This window comes from Carya illinoinensis, chromosome 7 (assembly GCF_018687715.1).
Source record: "Carya illinoinensis cultivar Pawnee chromosome 7, C.illinoinensisPawnee_v1, whole genome shotgun sequence".
Lineage (NCBI taxonomy): Eukaryota > Viridiplantae > Streptophyta > Magnoliopsida > Fagales > Juglandaceae > Carya > Carya illinoinensis.
The window spans coordinates 31764020-31785758 of NC_056758.1; the positions used below are offsets into that span (position 1 = coordinate 31764020).

Genomic DNA, 21739 nt, shown 5'->3' on the forward strand with positions numbered 1-21739 from the left:
ATTTAATTTTTTCAAAATAATTACGCGACGGTTACATAATTCACGGTTGTAAATATATTTTTTGTTATTATATTGATTAAAAAACCAATCAGAATTTTAGGAGATAGTTCGAACGTTAGAAATTGTAGATACAAGAGTTTGACTAGAATTAAGAGACTAAGTTAATAGGTTTGGATAGGACTAGGTGACTAAGATTATAGACTTCATCTTATTTTTAGTTTTGTATTTTAGATTAATATAAAACACTTTTAGTTTATCTACTGCTTCCATAAATCTATTTAAACTGTCCTACTAGTTAGGATCTGCAAAAATTCAATTTTGGATATTTTTAGAGCATTTTTCAATGCATACTTTGATAAGAAAATTTATTGGAGAATTTTTATATTGTTTCTCTCAAAAATTGTGATCGTTGATCCAAGTTGAGATTGAGTGATCGTGATTCAGCCACTGAAGTTTTAGAAAAAAAGTCAATGTTTAAAGATTATTAGATGTTTTGGTGCAGAGAGATAAATGAGTTTGGTCAAGTAAGAGTGTCAATTGACAAAAATTTTATAATTGGAACTTGCTTGTAACTGATTTTCAAATAATAAAATTAAATTTTTTGGGTTTGGCTATCTTATAAGATTTTACCTTTAAAGAGTTTTTTAAAGAATTTTTCTTCATTACTAATATCGGTGTTATGCAATTTATTTACTTTGTATTATTGTTTTATTATTAAATAATTGCATAGTTAATGACTAATCAATTTGTTGAGTGAATTGTTACATAGACATTTGGGTAATTTCAGAAATAATAAGATTAAGGGACGTATCGTAGGTGCTAAACTCTTATTGTAAGATACATTCAGATGGTTGAGCCTATAAGCATCTAATCCTTACATATCTTCCACAGTTTTAAGCATCCACAGATTTATCTTTAGTTGAGTTCAGAGGTGCAAACAGAGTGCGGAGTGGAGCAACAGCTTTGATTAGTGTAGCTGGTGGATTTTTTGGATGAATAATATTTAATCTGAATTTGGGTCCTGACGTGCTTTTTACTCATAATCAAGGATTGGACCACTTTTGACCTAAAGAAAGACAAAAAAGGTCAATAGTTTCTGCTCAAGCTTTGTGCGCACTCTATGGATTGTAGAGAAATTATATAGATATATATATATTTTTTTTTGTCTCCCTCTAAAGTTTAGTTTCCGTTGGTGCTCCTTCCATGCCGTCTCTTCAAGCATGAGGAACATTTTGTTTATACACTTTACAAGTCATCCATAGGTAATGTGTTGTGCTATGGTGGGTAGACATGAAATCCTCAGAGTGGGCTAGATTCGTTTTCTCTTTTTGTTGAACTTTTTAGGTAGCCTGCCATGCCCATATTCGTACGACATTCTCCCACAACTGGCAGTAAGATCCTCAGACCTTTGCTTTTGACCCTTTTTTGTCGGGGGAGGGGGGTTGGTGGTGTTTAAACCTTGAAAAGAAAAAAAACACTTCTTTCGCCTACCCTACACCCTCCAAACTAGTTAGATTGGATTCGGATTCTCTTGTACTACTAGTCTAGTGTATCTCTTTGCGAGGTGCTTGGTCATCCCATGATGTTACTCTTTTGCATAGATTGGACATTCCAGTTTTATATCCTAAACCTAGTACATTCGTGTGGTGAGGTGGTTTCAGCCTCTACAGAATTAGATGAAGCTTAATATTAATAGGAGTAGCCTAAAAAACCCTGAGCCGGCTAGTGCTGATGGGGTGATTCGTAATAATTGTGGCAGGTTGCATACAACTTATTTAGTATTTTTGAATCAAGGGTCTTATAACTTTGCTAAGATGAGAAATTTGTTGGAAGGGATAAGGAGGTGCCGCCAATTTAATTTTGATAAGGTTGAGATTGAGACAGATTCTTAATTGCTTATTAGCTAGATCATTAAGGGAGACTGCAATATTTGGTATCTAGAAGATTTCTGGGAGGAATTACAAGGTCTCTTGGACATTATGGAGTATTGTTTGACTCACGTTTTCTACGAGGGTAATGCTGTGACAGATTTTCTTGTCAAAAGGGGAGTTGGGGGTTTACATATAGATTGATCTATTAACAGTGATAATCTCACCAATCATCTCAAAGGCCTTCTTCGTTTGAACATGATTGGTATTCCCTATTTGCATCTTTTGTAGTATTCGTTTGATATTTTGTTTCTTGATTTATTTGTGCTGACCTTTTTGTTTGAGTGTTCTTTTTGCAGGTGTTTTTTGTTTTGTTCTTTTTATATAGTGTCCTTGTTTTGGTCTGTATTTTTCCTTTAATTATTATTGATATTTTGATGCCTAGGTTTTGGTTTTATATGTTAACCCTCAAGTGTCCGGTTATAACTATGGTTTTCCACTACCAAAAGTGATGGTTATTAATTAAATTGAGATACCATCATCTTCTTATATAAATATATATATATATAAACCCAATGGCAGCAGCTTCTTCTATTCAGACATATCTATTCCGGGGTTGACAATCAAATTAGAGATAGAAAAAAAAAATGGTAAAAAGTAAGCTAAAAATGACACGTTGAATCTGGAATGTGGATTGCTTGAGAAGAGTATGTAAGAGCATTCACATCTGGTGTCCCAAAACACCGGATTCCCTATAATTTGAGGTTTAATATACGGTTTTGATCAAAATATTCCCTACATCCAGATCTCTATTTTAGGAAAAATGTTTAAGGGATAAACAGTGATTCTCCATATTTGGAAAACTACTATTCATCCCCTAAATAATTTTTTATCAATATTTTATTCTAATACATAAAATAAATTATTCTTTCAATCATCTACACTTTCTATCGTACTCATATTTATTATAATTTTAAATAATAATTTTAGAAATAATTTAAATTATTACAAAAATATAAAAAAAATAATTTTAAAATTATTATCATACCCAAAAAAAATTAATTTAAATTTTTGTTTAAAATGTTTACTAGAGTAATAGTTCAAAACATAATAAAAAAATATTGAGTAGTTAAGTTTGTAAATAAAAGTAAGAAAAAAGTAATAAAGAAATAATAGAGAAATATTATTTTAATATAATAGAGAAAGTATAGGGAATGAGATGTATGAAATTTTTAAAAGATAAGTAAAATTTAGGAAAAAATTTTAAGAAATATTTTTTTAGTTAAACTATAGAAAATTTTATGAAAAATTTGATGTAGATGCTCTAATAGACTGGATGAAGAAATTTCCTAGTCGGGAGAGGGGTGATAATATGTTACACGACTCGTTAACTCAACACAAACACGACACGATAATAGCGGGTTAGGATTTAGTCTTAATTGGTTCGGGTCAAAACGGGTCAACTCGTTAAGACACGATTGCTTAATGGGTCAACCCGTTATGACACGTTAAGAAAGTTAAAGTTACAATTATACCTTTCTACCCAAAAGTAAAATTGTTAGAATTTTAATTTCAATATTTTTATTATTTAGATTGTAATTTTGGACTTATAGTTAATTTTATAATTTTTATAAATATTGTGATTTTAACATTTATAAAAAATTATATTAAATTTAATCAAGTCAAACAAGTTAATTTTAGGCTTATTCAACTCATTTACATAAACAGTTTGAAACGAGTTGTATTCTGTCGTGTCAACATATTTAGTAATATTCACTAATGGGTCAAAACGGATTGATACGACACTACACGTTATATTAATGGGTCATGTTAGGTTTGAGATTTTGACACGATAAGTTTAACAGGTCGGATTAGAGTTTACCTATATAGTATAATATACATGTTTTGACACGATCTGTTAACACGATTTGACACTCTTAATAGGGAAGAAAAAAAAGTGGCGGGCAGAAAATCTCAAAAGGAGGAAAGGGTAGAGTGACCTGATGTTTATGTCTATATGCATAAAGAGTCTTGGACTTCTGTTTCGCTTCCACAAACTCTCATCTTTGTAGGTAAAAATCTTATGGATAATAGCACTAGCATTAATTTTTCTATATGCTGATTTTGCATATAAAGAAAAATTTTTACATTAAATTATATATTTTTGAACTAAATAATAATAAAATATTTTTTATTTTTTTCTTAAAATTATTATTTTTATATATTTTTCAATTAGCATAGTGTGTTCAAAAATATCAATTTCATATATTTAAATATTATCAATTTTATATATCAAAATGACCAATTTCAATAAATAAATATTAATATATACTAAAAAATACTTTGTATCATCAACTTAATATAAATTTCATATATCAAAATCATTTTAATACAAATTTCACAAAATTGATTTTGATGAGTAAGAGATTGAAAAAATAGTAAAATAATGTCTAAAGAATGAATGCTGCCTCTTCAAATTTGAAGAAATATTATTCATAGCTATGTATAATTTTAAAGATGTATAATCTAATATAGATTAATTTAAAAAAATATTATGTAAATATAAAGATGAATATAAAAATGGATAAGATATTATGAATGTTCCCGTTAGTTAATAAAAGAAGTAACTGAAATATACAAGAAGTACGAATAGTTTATTGCCACTGATACTCTTCTTCCGCGTCTTTGCATATTCTAATAGAGAGAGAGAGAGAGAGAGAGAGAGAGAGGTAAAAAGGGTGAGTTTGGTGGGTGGCAATTGGATTTTAGCTCGTGCACCGACCAGTCCTTTTCAGAGCACCAAAGTCTACACTCTACCCTTCATGCTCCTTAGAAACCCCGATTCATGATTATTGTAGCCGCTGCGCGTGCAAGAGAGAGAAAGAGTTAATCCCTCCTCCACTTCAGCACCTCCATGTGGAAGTTTGTGCCGTGGTCGGCAAATTCACTTGGAAAGCAGTCACTCTCAAATTATTCTCCAATTATGGTTCGCTTTCTGTTGTGGATCTTCGCCCGCCTTTGAAACTACATTTGTTTATTTGGTTTTCTTGTCTCAACCACCCTTAAACAAACAAATTAAAATGACACAGTAAAGGTTGGAATCCTATATCTGCTAATCAAGTAGGAACAGGGTAAAGGGTATGCTAAATTGTCAATGAGCTTGCTGTATATATCACTAACTATGTTGCTTCTCTGCGACATACAACTTTAATATGCATATAATTTAGTTGAATAATCGACATCCTCAGTGAGAATATCAGTTAGGTCCTTATGTAGACCATATAGATCTACACTTAATTTGGCTAGCATGCGTGAATCTTTTCACATAGGAAAGGATTGCCAGGTTTGCACTCTTTTAAGAAGGTTTAGCGGATCCATGTTTAGAAAGATCAGTCTGTACCAGGGATATGATACAATAGAAAGGGAAAAGAAGGGTTAAATTAATCATCACGCCATACAAATTATTATCATATGCAAACATCTTTTGGAAAATTCTTTCACTGCAGGGTTGCAAATTATTCCTTGACAAAAAAGTCAAGGTTGATGCCTCGTTCAGCATGCTTAATGATGTGTTTGTCACCTCGTAGTCATATTCATGCATACTTGGAAAGTGTGTAGTGATCCAAGAAAGGGATAGAGATATAATTCAGATCACCTTGGCTACAAATAACCACAAATTACTGCCCCTTGGTGTGCCACTGCATGTTCAAAATTATTAATACATTACTAAATGTTGCCTGAATTTACTTTCTAGCAGGAAAGTGAATATATGTTCATCCCACGGCGAGGAGTTGGTCAGGATGCGACAATATTCATATATCTGGAGGCAATTTGATTATCTTCTTTGGTTCAGAATTCCAATTACATAGGTATCGATCAGAAAAATATTGAATCCTTGCCGAAACTTGCTTATGGAGTAAAAAACATATTTCATATTCATATATAGGGAGAAGCATAAAAAACACCACTCCTCAGCACAATCATAGGATATTAGGCATCAAGATAAATCCATGATTCCTCTTTCAATTATGTAGATACATAATACATGGATATAAGTTATAGATAAGTCTCAGCAATAACCTATGTCGTTGTCCAAGAGGGATCGAGGCATGCCCTCCAACAAGCATAAGACTGGGGGAATTGTTAGTGTTTGCCGATCTCCATAAGCATTCCAACAGAAGGGGTCTAATACCAAATCTCCTTGAGCAGGAAGAAGCTCAACATCTGTGAGCGTTAAGTTGGTGCATGGGACAGAATCACTGCAGGCAAAATGCATTGGTGGGCTTCGAACATCGTAGGTTCCCTTTATGTTTGAGTATAGTATATCTGACACAAAAACTGCTGAAGTTTGGTTTGTGCACTTCTTGCTGAGGCAGTAGAATTGGTCAACTATAATGGGGTTCCGGACATTATCCATATGAATATTACTGAATTTTATTCCTGATACTGCTCCTGATCCACCTTGCCACGTCTTGATCCTAACTCCGTTAGCCGACACTTTAATAACAGAGTCACTAACTGTAATATTGGAAACGCAGGCACGCGAGTTGTGATTGCCTAGACTCCCAATGCTGAGTGGAAGGCAAAATGAAAGAGATTCAAACAGGATAAGCTTTCGTTCACAAGTAACAGAAAACTTTTGGTTTAGAAATTCTATAATAGAGTACCTGATTCCATGACCAGGTCCACATGTCATGTTCCTTATGTCTACGTTATGGCAACCCGACCCAATTGAGACACAATCATCCCCTACAATATATAAATCAGCAGAGAATTAGCTTAGTGGCCCTTTGAGGATAGAAAATGGAGAGAATACGAAAATTTTTGAGGTTTTTGGCTAACCATTGGAAACTACTGAATTGTATATTCTGACATCATTTGTGTTCTCTATGTGAATCCCATCAGTGTTGGGACTTGAGGCAGGTGCTGTTATGTAAATTGATTCAATATGGACATCTCTGCAACTATCAAATCTGAAGTTGAACTGGGGGCTGTTCTTGACTCTAAGCCCTTGCACGCTCAGGTTTGAGCTCATAAAGAACCTTATTGCCTGCATTATAAAATTTAGAATGATATTCATACAGTGGTTTTCAGTAGTATAAAGTCAATAGAAGGCATTGAGGCAGTGCGTGCAACTTACAATTGGGCTATCGCATGGTCCAGGCATTGTTGTTCCATTAATCCCCTGAGCCATTGCATATAGGTAATTAACAATTATACTAATCAAAACAATATAATAACAATCTAGTCATATTAAAGATAAAGTACACTATACCTTGTGAGGTTTACAAGGAAGATTCCACCATTTTTCTCCTCTGCCATCTATTGTCCCACCTCCTTGTAGTGACATTTCAGTAATTCTGTAAAAGACCAGCCATTGCCGCCTACTGTTGTTCTTCGGCCAGGAATCAGGTCCATCCGGGGGAGCAAGAGTTCCATCAACCTTCTCGGTGATCCAAAATGAACCCAGTTACTAAAAAGAGTCAAACTTCAAAGGTATAAAAGAGATTCAAACTGGCCCAGAAGGAGCTCACTACCTGAAAGACTAAGCCACCTTGGCAAGGACCTGTAAAAATTGCTGACTGAATCATGAAGGAGAAACCGTAGGGAACAAGGATAACTGCCGAACCACTTTGACATGCCGCATCCCATGCCATCTTGAATGCTTCTGTATCATCTGCTATTCCATCCCCGACAGCACCAAAGTTTCGAACATCATACAAACCAGTATAATTGTAGGGACTCCCACCATTAGGTGGGTCAGCAGGCTGAGGAGGAGGAGAAGGAGGTTGTGAAATGCTAGATGATTTGTGAGTGTGATTATGCTTGTGTTTTGTATGGTTATGCTTTCTACCTTGGGTGCAAGGAAAGAAGCAAACAAAACAAATGCAGAATATAAGTAATGACAAACGAGAATACTTCATTTTGAGCTTAATTTAGTTCAAGCCTGGAATGATTGGGGAGAACCACTGTACAACTGGTTTCTCACTTGCTGGAACTCAGAAGACTTGGCTTAAATGGATTTGTAAGAATCAATGACTAGATGAAAAGACTTCGTTAGGGTGAATGCACCCAAGTTATGGGAAGGAGATTCTTTTGTGTAGTTGACTACCGCTTAGTACCAGAACAACTTGCAACAATTTGCACAGAATTAACTGAGTTTGGCAATGGAATGCATGCAGATTCAGAAAGGTAGAATTCCTGTATATATATAATATCTGCTAGTGGAATGACTTGTAAAACTTTATCTGCAGCTCAAGTTTTTTTTAATGGTTTAAGGGGCGGGAACCGACCAATTCCATTTAGGAATTGCTTTTTCTTGAGAATGTGGAATTGCATATAACCATTCTGGAAAAAGGGAAACGGAACTACGAAGAATCAAATGAGTGGGCAATCGATAGCAGTGTTTTAAATACCGTACCGGCCATTGGCCTGGTACAAATATTTTACTTATTTCATATTAGTCTAAATATCGGTGGTAGCGGTCCGTACCAGCCGATATTTCGGTTTTTATTTCTTTATTTCTTTTTTTTTCAAATTACAAGTTTATTTTTTATCAATTCAGGCTAAGTTATTTATAATTTATATATATATATATATATATGTATTTATATATAATTTATTCATATATAAACTATTATTTTAGAATATAATTTATATATATTTATATATATAATTTGTTTATATATCGACTATCCTGAAACGGTATACAAAACGATATCCGTATCGAAATATTTTATTCTAGTGCCTTGACTGGTACAGCATCCGGTAGAGTACTATTTAAAACATTGATCGATAGTCCCCCTCCCCCATGTTCTTCCCAACTGTCTTCTTAAGAATGACGATTGCAGATATCGTCTATGGTATCAAAATTATTGCTGGAAATTAAACGATATCAGTGGATATTTGATGGGTGTAAATTGATTATAAAGTTGCTCATTTTCATCGAGTAGTGGGAATGAAGTAGAAGAACAAGAGCTTGCCATGTTAATTGTGGTACCATGCACGTTGGTAAATTAAAACTTCAATTTTTAGATAATGGTATACGATATTTAGTTCAACACCATCAGAGTACAAAAGAAAGGTTTCATTTTTCTGGGTTTCTTTATGTGATATGTCACACGGAAACTGAGACATCTTACTAACAGATTATATAGTTTTTTTATTGGTACCGCATATTTGAGAACAAAATTTCTATTAATTCTCTGGAGGTGCACCCCAGCAAGAAGTTTCTCACAAATGCATCTTGACTTATCTCAAAGATTAAATAATATTGAGATGAGCCTAACTTCGCATATTTAGCAGCTAAACCGTACATCTTTGTCATTCTAGATAGTGGATGAACTTGATTATTGCCATTTGAACTTGATTATTGCTTCCAGATTCATCATGGTGGACTAGTGGAGCTTGACTAAAACATATAGCGTGACATAAATAGACGAATAAAATATACGTTATCTTCTATCAACTAGGCCGAAAGTAAAATAGTTATGTTCCTGTTACATGGCTTGTCCACTAAGAGCTCTTCAATACCTAGACTCATAGAGGATGTACTCCCATAACAATGCCATTCTAACTGGTCAGGGTTTCTCCATATATTGCTTCTTTCACTGATAGCTAGCCACCCATGTTCTGTGATATGTTCTTTATTAAAGAGGCAACAGACCTATGCCTCAACATGATTTCCATTATATTAATCATTTTCTGAAGCTTTCGGTTACTGCTCTTCTCCAACACTCAGTAGTACAGGATGTTCTCTTCACTTACCTAGGCTGGGTTTGATTACTTTGAAATAGACCATGCATGTGGCGTGGGTGTACTATATTCACACTAATTAATAGAAAATGTGTGGGAATAATTAAAGTTAGTTAATGCAAAAAATTTATAAGTTGGCATTCAAGATTAAAATGGTCAAAGTATCAATACAAGCTATTTTCTGTATGATCTTCCACATATGTTTGGTAATTAAATATGAAGAAACCCGTGGAATGTAAAGAACCGTATACGACGAAGAAAATTTTAATTAGATAAAAGAACAAATTAATTCATGTCTAAATGAAAAGGATAACTGACTAGCTTATGTCCTCACATGCATTCAAGACAATTACTAAGACAAATGATCTGAAGACCTTAAGCTTCCATGCACTTAAGAGAACTACTAACACAAATAAGTATGTAGACTATTAAACTTCAGAAATTTGAGTTGGGCGGATCCTATGGTTTAAAAAGAGTAAATTTCCGTACTTCCAATATTATAGATAAGAAGTATACAGACGATCCAGAACAGTAGTAATCGGTATTGTAGCTACGGCCCTGTAAGATAAAATTCAAAGATTTTTAGGATTTTCCATGAAGATAGCATAATTGTTGGATAAAGTCAAGCTGGGTTATGCCAGCAACATGGTTTCTAATTGCTTTAAACCTGACAATCATAGTTTCCGATGTTCATGTTAAGTTCCCACGGCCTATTTTTCACCGAGGATGCCACCTTTCTGCCACCAAATTACAACTCAAGTGGTGAAAAGTATGTGAGATGCTATCAAACATAGATCCTACAAAATGGCGTGACTTGATGCAATATGTTAGATGATAAAATTAATTTTATTGTATAATGAATTTAACGTATCATGAAACTTGTATGTCAGTTTGTGAGTTTAATTTTATAAAATCTTTTTATGAATATAAAACTTCTCAAAAAATATTGAATATTGAAGAAAATACAAGGTAGGCTACGTCAAAGCTAGCCAATCTTGGCTGGCTAGTAAGAAAAGGCAGGCCTTTAGTTTTGAGGGTCTATAACTCCTCGGTCCTCACTTACCAAGCCCACTTTTTCAACCTACAAATTTGAAAAAGTTCCTTATGGCCACACATCCTCGTTTTTAAGTGCCACGGTCTAAAGTCATGGAGACCTGAGCCATTCATCCGTATACATTTGTTGACTTAGATTGTTGGCTGTCATATTCACATGCATATCTCAAACCAATCACTGAACCCCGCATTCATGTAAGAGGGACACAGTTACCGCCAGAGAACACAATATCTCCTCCAAAGAAATCTCAAATTATTTGGTCATTTTTTAGTTTTTATTTTTTATTTTTTAAAACAGCAGGGCCACGACCTCTTATTATTGAGAATCCCTCACTGAGTTGGAGGAACAACCATTCTTACAACTTCCAAACAATAAACCAAAAAAAAAATTACATCAGTGTCAAATATAAGGAATACCCAATTTATTCATACGGACTAAACCCCGAAGACCACCTTGCATAAATTCCTGTCCAAACTCAAGTCATTTAAGAACCATATCTGATCTATGTTAGTACCAAACTTAAGTCATGGTAATATACCAAGTTTTTAGCCATCTGTATTGCAGTCACCAATATGTCAAGCATCTGGATCAATTCTAGCCAACTTGTCTATGATGCTGCACAAAACTCACTCAGTAATTACATTTTGAAGTAACAGACTAGGGTTTTTTTTTTTTTTTTTTTTTTTTTTTCCTGATAAGTAATGGTAATAGACTCTAGTTTCAAGAGAAATTTTTTGGCATCTACAACATTTTAAAATACGTAAGCCAGTTAAGAATTTACATCTCAGCATAACTACAAGCATACTGGCAGAACCTTCTCATTTTCCATTATAGAAAGAAGGCGGAAGAAGACAGATGTGAAAAAACAGGGCACAAATCAACATTGGAACAAATAAAAAACAAGAATCGTATGATCACTTTATAATTGGCCTCTAGCTACATTTCCACAGTAGACTGTATTTTCCTTGCCGGGAGCAGATATCAACAGATTTGACCTCATGATGACCCAAAGAAGGGGCAGTTCTTTCTTGCGTGCTTTGGAATCAATTTGACCACCATCTCTGCTGGCACTTCCTTTAGTTCTGATCAAGAAGTACGACCACATCAACATGCAGTTGGAAATTGCTTGGAAAAATTAAAAAGGATAATATGGCCTTTACCATGGGACTTAAAGTTGAATAGTGGGGGGAAGGGGCGTCCATTTGGCAGGCAGGCGCTTGGATCACGAAGCTCATCAAAGAAAGGATGAACCAAAGCCTCCAGCTGGTTGCAAATAACCAGAATTAACCATAAATTTCAAGACTGACTAAAATGGATTAAAAAAAAAAAAAAAAAACAACAACAACAACATCCTGATCAGCGCTATTTACTATAAGTAGCCATCTTGCTAAAACATACCCAGTCCACTCCTTATACACAAGCACTAAATGTACTCGTGAATTTTATAAAACAAGGATTTAAAATACAAAGCTTGATTCTTGTTGACAGAAAGAAGTAAAAACAACTTACAAAAGGAAAGGAAGAAAAACAAGAGAAAAATATATATATACAGCTTGTTCGAAGTTTTGAACTCACAGCTGTACTTCGGAGATTTGGAGAGTACTGAAGTAGTCTTGAGACAAGATCGACAGCTTCGGGAGGGACACGCTTGTTGAATATCTGAGAATCCATGAGTGTGGATGAATTTACCATTTGATATGTTGTTAGAAAATAGAGAAACCATATGTGAAGTAATAGCACTCTTACCTTGTACCATGGATAAGCTTTAATTTGAGGGAACTTAAACTCGGTGTAGTTAGGATTCATGCACTTAATTTCCTCTCTTGTTGGGGTACCTAAAACCTGCATGAGAACACTTAAAATTATTAGAAAAAAAGGGTACACATGGCCACATGAGAGGAAAGGAAGGGAAAAAAAAAAGCAGGTATTCCGCATGAAGGAATTCACACTTTTATCTGGAGTAAATTACTCTTGTAAAAAAACTTGACATTGGGATTTGAAATCGTCAGTATGTCTCAATATCAATCCATAACATTATCAGAAATCTTATGAGATACCAAGTTATGTCTACTGAAAGATATCAGAAACCATTTACTAGCGAATTTATTTCAAGAGTATTTCACCTTAATTATTTCCACAAGCTGGTCTACTGCACGCTCACCAGAAAAGAGAGGCTGGCATCAAGAGACATACTTTTTTTAGCAGGTACTTAAGAAGTAGAAAAACACTGGAACAATTAACCACATAAAAATATGGTACCTACCTCCCCAAGCAATAATTCAGCTAGAACACAGCCAGCAGACCACATGTCTATGGCTGTGTTGTACTGAGTTGCACCAAATATCAGTTCAGGCGCTCGGTAGTACCTGGAACAGATGTAAGATATATTTGTCTCCCCCGTTACCTGTCAGAAATAAATAAAAGTTAGTATAAAAATCATAAGGAGATGAACCTAAAAATGTTTTTTAAATAAAAACAAAAACAGAGAAACAGACCAAGGCTTTTGCACTTCCAAAGTCACAGAGTTTAACTTGGTGGGTATGTGGATTGACCTGACATAAAGAATTGTTAGAAAAAAAAAAAAAGAGTTGATGCATATATATTTCTTTAAATCTTTTGATAAGTACTCATTTAAAAAATGCAAGAGGTATTTCCCATATACAGGATTATACAAGAGTAACACCTTATCAGAAACAGAAAAAGATAAAAGAAAATTATGGAAACTCAGCCTGTTAAAATCTAAAAGAGTTGATACATAAAACTAAAAAATGACTCAGCAGGAAAACATTATAACCTAAAAGAATCCCGAGGCTAACAATTTAAAACCGTTATTTAAGAAGCAGGGCATTAAATTATTTCTATAAGAACCAAAACAAAAGTGACTGAGAAGGGCAGCAACTCATTTAGGAGAGATAATGGCTATAAACTCATAACATAAAATATTCAAAGTTCATTGCCATTTTCTGCCAGTCTAGATATTTAATGTTTTGTTGCCTTACATGTATACTCATTCATTAAATAGCTAGACTAGATCAAGTACAGTAAATTGCTACATGTTGTTTGTTATAATTTTTGTTTATTAAAACATGATTTTACTATAATAAAATAAGTTTTCATATAGTGTAATGTTTCATAAATGTACAAAATTATTGCACTCCACATTTGATAATCAAACATGCTTTAGTCCTAATACCTTTGAGTCTTCCAGATTAGATGACCCAAGATCACTTAGATTTTACTACTTACAAATGCAATATAGACCATACAAATAGTTGCCAGATTGGAATATGTATATACAAATGATTCACCAATGCCCAATTGATGAAAAGGAAAAACATTGAACACACCAGTAGATTTTGAGGCTTTAAATCCCTGTGACAGACTCCAACACAATTATGAATGTATGCAAGCGCTCTACATATCTGCAGGAATATATGGAGGAATCTGATGTGAGATCCAGAAGTTTGAGAGGACTACTGATTAGCATATGATAATATAAATTATAATTAAGGATTAGAAAACCTAATCCATGAACAAGAGCATGTCGGGACATGGACTACACCACAATTAACCACATCTCAAATAGGTAGATTCGGATACATACACAACATATACCTGGTAAAAGTAAACTTTTACGTATATCAATGGCATCCTATGATGCATCTTATTGTAGTGTCTGATCACCCGATAGACAGTCTCAGGTACATACTCCAGCACAAGGTTAAGATAGAGCTCATTCTTTTCAGTTTTTGACAAGAAGCTGTGCTTCAAGCACACAACATTGGGGTGGTCTAGAAATCTCATCATCTGTAACTCCCGATTCTTGTACCTCTTGTCTTGAAGAACCTTTTTTATGGCAACAGTTTCACCGGTCTCTAAGCACTTTGCCTGCATATTAACCACATCAAATGCACAAAACACTGTTTAGTGCATCGCACCAATCTTCCACAGATTCCCAAAATCCAAACTCACTTGACCACATCCATGATCAGATCTTGAGCACTACTTTTTTTTTTTTTGAGAATAAACTTGAGCACTACTTGTTTAATCCAACCACAAGCATGCAATTGTAAGTCTAATTATATAAAATAAAAGAATTTACCTGGAATACTACTCCAAAGGAGCCATTCCCTACAACACGCTCAGCCATGTAGCTTATCGTCTACAAGCATTAAGTCATTAATAGATCAATCAATCACTATGAAATGCAAGAAATGAAAAAATATAGTTGTCCAAGAGTAGAATAACATTTCAGAAGCATACTTGTTTTGGCTCGCCATAGTTTCCACTGATAGATGTGACAATTATATGGCCTGCCTCTGTCCCTTTTCCGTCAATAACAGTTGTCTCTGTTTCCTGTAAAAATATCAATTACAGCTCTCACATCTAATACTATAAGATCATTCAACTTCAACAAAGAGGGATGATAAAAGGCAGATGAGGAATGTGAAGAAGAATTTGTGCCATATACCTTGTCACCCCAAATTTTCATGCCATTCATCTTGTCGTGCAACCTATCAATGCCAACTGTATTTCCCCTTGAATCGCTTAACCCAGAAGCCATTATCCCAAAAGAGTAGAGTTCGAGCAAATCACCGTCCAAAATCACCTTCTCAATGTAGTAACATACATCGATATCTTATCTGCAGAAAAAATAAATAAAAAATTATTTATAGTCTCGCGAGGAATAAACAATATTACTACATGCAAGTAGAGCAAGTATGAGCGCGCGCATACTGTAGAAGATCAGACAAACGCTCACGGCATGCATGTGAATGGTAACACAATCTCTAACACACAAGCCAATTTATCTTTAGAAATGAAGAAATAGTGATTTCTTCCAAAACATAACCAAGTCCAATGCTTTTGGACTTCGGAATCAACATAATCGGAACCACCTACAGTCCAGAACAAATAGTTCACCATCCCGAAAAACATAAAAAATACTTGGCTAAATAGTGCTAACCTATTATATTGTTACACTTCAATTGCCAACTTCTAGATTTTCAGAATCACATGTCTTTAATTCTTATAGCAGATTGGGTCTAATAAGTTACAAACAACCAAATTTAAAAGTTCACTTTTTGTTGAGTAGGGTATAGTAATCCAGAAGTAAATTTAGTTTAAGCAAATCACTTGTAAGACTCAAATTGAGTCTGTTAATAGATGGGGCCTTTAATACTAAAGTATCTACAACTACATCGCTGAGGGGCGGTCATACGAGAGCGTGAACAGAAGATGCCAGCGGAATGATCAATGGTTCAGTTACCGAAGGACAGGCTAAGGGTCCCTCTTTATTCCGCTGCTTCAACCTCCAATGCTAATATGCCAGGTACCGTTGTCTTTCTGCTTTTCTTTCCACTCAATTGATCATGACGCGGGAGTCTCCCTTCACACGGCGTGCTCCAAATCTTCATTTTCCACTCATGACTGTCCACAGCCGGACATCCCTCCCATCACATTACCTACAAGGGAAACGACTCCAATCTCTTGGGCTCCTCATAATAGATGAAGCTTCTTGAAACGGATTGATCAACCCTAGAAAACTCAATGGCATAAAGGTCTAGCGAATAACCTGATTCAAAGATACAACACCTCTTGGTGGAAGTACTCTCTATCAAAACGGGGGACAAAAAACAATATCAAGGGTCATTCAAAGGAGATAGCACTTTGCTCTGGTCGGGTAACCCATTGGTACTATCTTCAGAGGGATCTAATACAGTAAATTGGTAACTATTCTGAAATTCATACCAATACACACTATAATAAGATGAGATATCCATTCATCAACTTGGGGGGAATTCAAGCATTATAATGAGATCACTAGCTAGTCATCGAAATGGGAATTCGAGATTTTTGCTTTCATTTTTACTTTTCATTGCCCAAAAACATGTTAAAAAGGATTCATTATTGATTCTCCTAACAAAAGAGTAATATTATAGCTAATCGGGATAACACTATTCTAATAAAAAATATATATAATTTAACACTTAAAAATATACCACTGCACCTAACAGCCAGAAAGGAAAAACGAATAAATAACGAACTAAAAAGAATAACAAATGATAATAAAGATAACGGGAATCAATGCGTTGTCCAGAAGATCAAACACGGTAAACCTTAAACTCGTCGCAAAAAACATTAAAACAAACATTAAAATCATACTACATGACCCAAAAGGCCAAACACAGCAAACCTTAAACTCATTGAAAATTAAGACCATGAAAACATAGACTAAAAACTATTCCACCGGTCGAGGAATAAACTTACAGATAAAGGGATTCACGGTGTCGGGAAGCTTAAGGCCGGACCACTGCACTTTTGTTTCTGTTTCTGTGAGAGGAAGACACAGATAATTGCAGAAGGTTTCGGTGCAAATGGTTGTAACTAGAAGCTTTGTTGCTTTATGGGAATGTTAGTGACAGTCAAATACTGGAGCCCAAACATTTATGCGCGTAACAGTAATCTCCTTTCTGACCTTTTGACCGTTCAACCGCGGGCCCCACTTCTCTCCTTTGCCTTTTACTTTTTGAAACGTATAAAATAAAATAAATAAAGATTATTCAAACGCTTTCCACTTTCCAGGCAACTGCAAAGAAAATAAAGCACCGTTTCCCGATTGAATTCAAGCTGCGTTTGGATATTACAAAAAAAAAAAAAATTAAACATAAGTCTACACATCACATCACGTATCAGTTTTTTTTAATTTTTTAATTAAATATTTAATATATAAATAATAAGTAGAAGAATTTAATTAATTTAAAAATAAATTTAAAAAAAAATTAAAAATTTTTTAAAATAATATGTAAATAAACTTAGTAAATGATAAAATAGTTTGTAAATGATAATGAAATAATAATATTTTGATCTGTAAATTATTATAAAATATTTTGTAAATAATCGTAAAATAGTTTAAAAATATTCGATAACAGTTATATTTTCAAACAGATAAAATTATTTTATGTTCAAGTCAGTATGCATAGTACATCATTTACATCACTTAAATGGTAATATTTGATTCGCAGGATTCTAATTTTTAAATTTATATTTTAAATCAAATTATGATATCTAATTATTTAACTAGGTATATTCTACACATCAGCTTGAAGATAAAATTTTATTGAATTTAATATATTTTTATTTAAATTATTTTATTATCAAGTCAATGTGTAGAATATACTGTTCATGTCATTTAAATTATAAAATTTAATTTATAAGATTTGAAGTTTAAAATTTAACTTTTAAATTAAATTATATTATATAAATATTTTACTAAATGTAATCTATATATTTATGTAAAAATATGAATTAAATTATATGACGTAAATATTCGATCTCGGTTCACGATCTGAAAAAATTTAATATTTCAAAACCGACCAATAAAGACTATGGAGTCGAATCCAAACCAAACCATTCGATCGGATAGATTTTTTCGGTCCAATCCTCTCACAGCCGTCATTATTATATTATTATATTAATGTGAACAATTTTATGCGAAAAATGCAGTAGAAGATACGGCCGAAAGTGTGCCATTCATGGTCAACGCCTTTGGTTTGACCGGAAAAACCCCTTGTGTTTTCTTTTTCAAGCTGCATAAACTGTCAAGCAAACTTTAATTAATGAGAAATACTTTTTGCAGTCGATAGATGTAGTCGATGTGCAATCGATTGTAAAAAAAAATTAATACGAGATCTACATGAAAAAAAAAATTATTTTTATAATTTTTTATAATTCATGTAGGTTCCATTGAATATAAAAAAAATTTTTTATTCATTCTGTATTGCATATCAATTGTATGTGACGACTGTATGTAGCAAAGTTGTTAATTAATTGATAGCGATGACTGCTGACAATTTGGACTTACCTTAAAATAACCGCACAAATACCTTTTGGGCGTTCCCAATGCTCTAATTTTGAACGGTTGAACAAATGTTGGAAAGAAATGGATTTGAACGACGTCTATGTCATCTATTTTTATTTTTATTTTTATCATTAAAATTATTTTCTTTTTAAGTCAATGTATAAAATATATTATCTATATTATAAATTTTTAATTTATAAGATTTAAATTTTGAAAATTTTCTTTACCTGAAAATATAAAAATAACGATAGATCATCACCGGACCAATGTACATAAACGGAATGGTCCCTCAATGAATGCCGTAATTACATGAAATTCAAGCATCACATGATGATTCACGTCGACAACCATGAAACTAAATCTTAAATATTCATGATCTCGATCTAGTAGTACTTATTTCAAAAGTGCTAGTAAATGAATGGATCCGACAAGAAATTAAAGGAAATGAATTGAATCCCATGAGGTACATGATGTCCGATCGATCATGCTAGCTAGCTATTTTCAAAGGCTTTCTCCATTATTATTATTATTATTATTATTATTATTATTATATATATATATATATATATATAGAGAGAGAGAGAGAGAGAGAGAGAGAGAGAGAGAGAGAGAGGCTAGCATATGCATTATTGCATATATACCACGTGGGTGGGTTTGGACAAAGATGGATCATATCCAGTAGATCGAGAAAGAAAACATGCGAGTCGGAAAATTCAAAAAAAGAGGCAATCAAGTTTAAAAACAAGCTATAGGCTATAGCTCATGCTGGAATTAGATGGATGGATGCAGTAGTCGCAGTTAGCGTTAATTCCCTGGAGAATTTTGAAAAGTGCAAGGTGATCTTTTCTTTGTTTTTATATTAGGAAAGCACTTTAGCCACAAAAGGGTTTAACAAAATAAATTCACAATTGATATACATCAAGTTATATAAAATTATTTTTATTACAAAACAGATTTAACGGATTTTATAAAATCACATTAATTTGTAAATTTATTTATTTTATATAATCTTTTTATATTTGTAGAAGTTCTCTTTATATTATATTTTCCTAAAAAGTTATGCATTATTTAACATGTCCCTTCACATTAATGAAATTTCATTGTCAAGGACCCCAACATAATTGGAGGAGTACTGAGTTTCTGATTAAAAAAAAAGTATAATCGGAATGCAACCAAGCCAATACCCACACATACACACATGACTTTTCTATATATATATATATATATATATATAGGGTTTGGACCATTTAGATGTATTGTGTTTACTACCAACACAACATGCACATTTATAAACTATCTTGACTCACTACCAATAAACAACTGATCGTCCAATAATACTCATCATCGTGACTACCAAGAAGACATGCAGCGCTCAGGCCCAATGATCGATCATGTTCACTAGAATCACAAAACGAAAATGAAGAGAAAAAGAAATTAAGAGTTATATATATATATATATATATATATAATATAGTACCTCAAATCATTTGAAGCTTATATATAGACTTTTCGTCAGTTGTACCCATTTGAGACTTTTGTTTTTTCGTAAAAGAAAATCAGATAGAATTTAGCCTTAAAGGAGTTATACATTACTGTAATATTTATTATACCTATTCTTCTTATAAGTGTTTATTTCAGAATGCTAATCTAGCTGCTAAGCATGTCGATGATCCTAACTCTCTAAACAGATAGAACTCACCAAACGGATTGGGATAAGCCGCAAACTCCATTAATCTAGCCCAAGTCCAAGGTCTATGGGCCTGAATACTTTGTAGCCCTGAGTACGTACTCATGATGTGATGGATGTGAGGATAGGCACCGAGTCAGAGCTCATTAGAGAGCACCCAACCTAATTAAGATATCATAAATATAATATATATATATATATATGTACAGTGTAGATAGGTTTTGAACTTAGGTGTTTGATGTGAAGCATGGAACTCTGCATACAAGTTCGCAAGCTTTTCCAATCTTCCCAATTCTGTCAGCAGACTTCCATGCAAACAACTAAAAAAGTAATACAACCCGACATTAATATACAAATAAAGATTTATTTCAGCCAAAGAATTGAAAGGACCAGAATGCATGGCAACAAAGCGTGCAATTAAGCATAATTAATTAAAAGCACATATAACATTAATAATGGGTGTTTGGAAAGAAAGCAGCTAGGGTCCAATTAGGTTAATTACCATTCATTATATATATATATATATCATGTGTGAGTGTATGAGTCATAGATCCTCTATATATGTAGGTGGATGGCGCTGGACCACCGCCAAATTTCCGGCCCACTTAATTAGTACAAGTGCGTGGTTCATCAATCTGTGTGCGATACATGAAGGCTGCTACAATGCATGCATGCTCCCTCCCTCTATAGACAAAATGATCAGTCTTCTTATAATATATAATAATATATTAATCCAGACTTCAATTAATTAATTTTTTAAAGCTACAGCAACAGCATACAGCTAGCCTAGTGTCATCCATTATGCGTGCATATTCTTTTATTATTTGGGCATCCACGATGAACCAATTACATTATATATATATATATATATATATGTATTGTGAGAGTAGTCACTATAACAAAAATGGGTATTTTTTATTATTCTTTTGCAATCAAAAAATTATTTATGACTTATTTTAATTTAAAATAATCATTTTGTTAAAAATAATTGATTATAAATAAATAATTTTTTTATATAGCGCGTACGTGACAATTTCCATGAAAGCTATATGTATATATCATGCAGTAATCTGTCTGTCTGGCAGAAGTAGGTAGGTATATACTATAGGCATATCGCGATGTACTGCCAAAATAGGAGGAGTTTTCATTAATTATATATTGATTATCTTAGGCGCAGCTTCTACGCCAGTACCTGTACCACTACTACATGCATGTCGTTTTACGTCCTACACTTTCTACAAAAATAAACAAATAAATTAAATAACCTATAATTATGGGTCTACCACGTCATGAGCACTTGATCTGCACGCTTCCAGCTTATACATATTAATATATAATGTGCTCATTATGAATCCCTCCATGATTATATATATATATATCACTATAAAAAAATAAAAAAGTATTTGTAAGAGTTATTTGCAACGATCGAGAACAAATGTTTGAGGTGAGAAATGACTTATTTTGATAGAAAATGATTATTTTTATAATATATAACAGATCACAAATAAGTACTA

General features: G+C 33.4%; 2 protein-coding genes across 4 annotated transcripts; both read right to left on the reverse strand.

Moving 5' to 3' along the window:
* Window positions 1–5782: 5782 nt before the first annotated feature.
* Window positions 5783–8360, reverse strand: LOC122315324 (polygalacturonase At1g48100-like). Its single transcript, XM_043131180.1, has 6 exons — window positions 7406–8360; window positions 7144–7311; window positions 7009–7053; window positions 6711–6918; window positions 6536–6617; window positions 5783–6439 (listed from the first exon to the last, which is right to left on the reverse strand). Exons 1-6 carry the CDS (start codon window positions 7790–7792, stop codon window positions 5938–5940), a joined length of 1392 nt encoding a protein of 463 aa, XP_042987114.1. The 5' UTR covers window positions 7793–8360; the 3' UTR covers window positions 5783–5937.
* Window positions 8361–11395: 3035 nt separating this feature from the next.
* Window positions 11396–17102, reverse strand: LOC122317114 (glycogen synthase kinase-3 homolog MsK-3-like). 3 transcript variants are annotated; one of them, XM_043134041.1, is made up of 14 exons: window positions 16948–17096; window positions 15947–16215; window positions 15149–15320; window positions 14941–15033; window positions 14780–14839; window positions 14293–14565; window positions 14025–14099; window positions 13173–13229; window positions 12941–13081; window positions 12801–12851; window positions 12424–12519; window positions 12253–12336; window positions 11838–11940; window positions 11396–11759 (listed from the first exon to the last, which is right to left on the reverse strand). In XM_043134041.1, exons 3-14 carry the CDS (start codon window positions 15239–15241, stop codon window positions 11674–11676), a joined length of 1212 nt encoding a protein of 403 aa, XP_042989975.1. In that variant the 5' UTR covers window positions 15242–15320; window positions 15947–16215; window positions 16948–17096; the 3' UTR covers window positions 11396–11673. The 3 variants fall into 3 exon arrangements, with proteins under 3 accessions (XP_042989975.1, XP_042989974.1, XP_042989973.1); XM_043134040.1 differs by having other exon boundaries at window positions 15899–16215; XM_043134039.1 differs by lacking the exon at window positions 15947–16215 and having other exon boundaries at window positions 16948–17102.
* Window positions 17103–21739: the final 4637 nt, after the last annotated feature.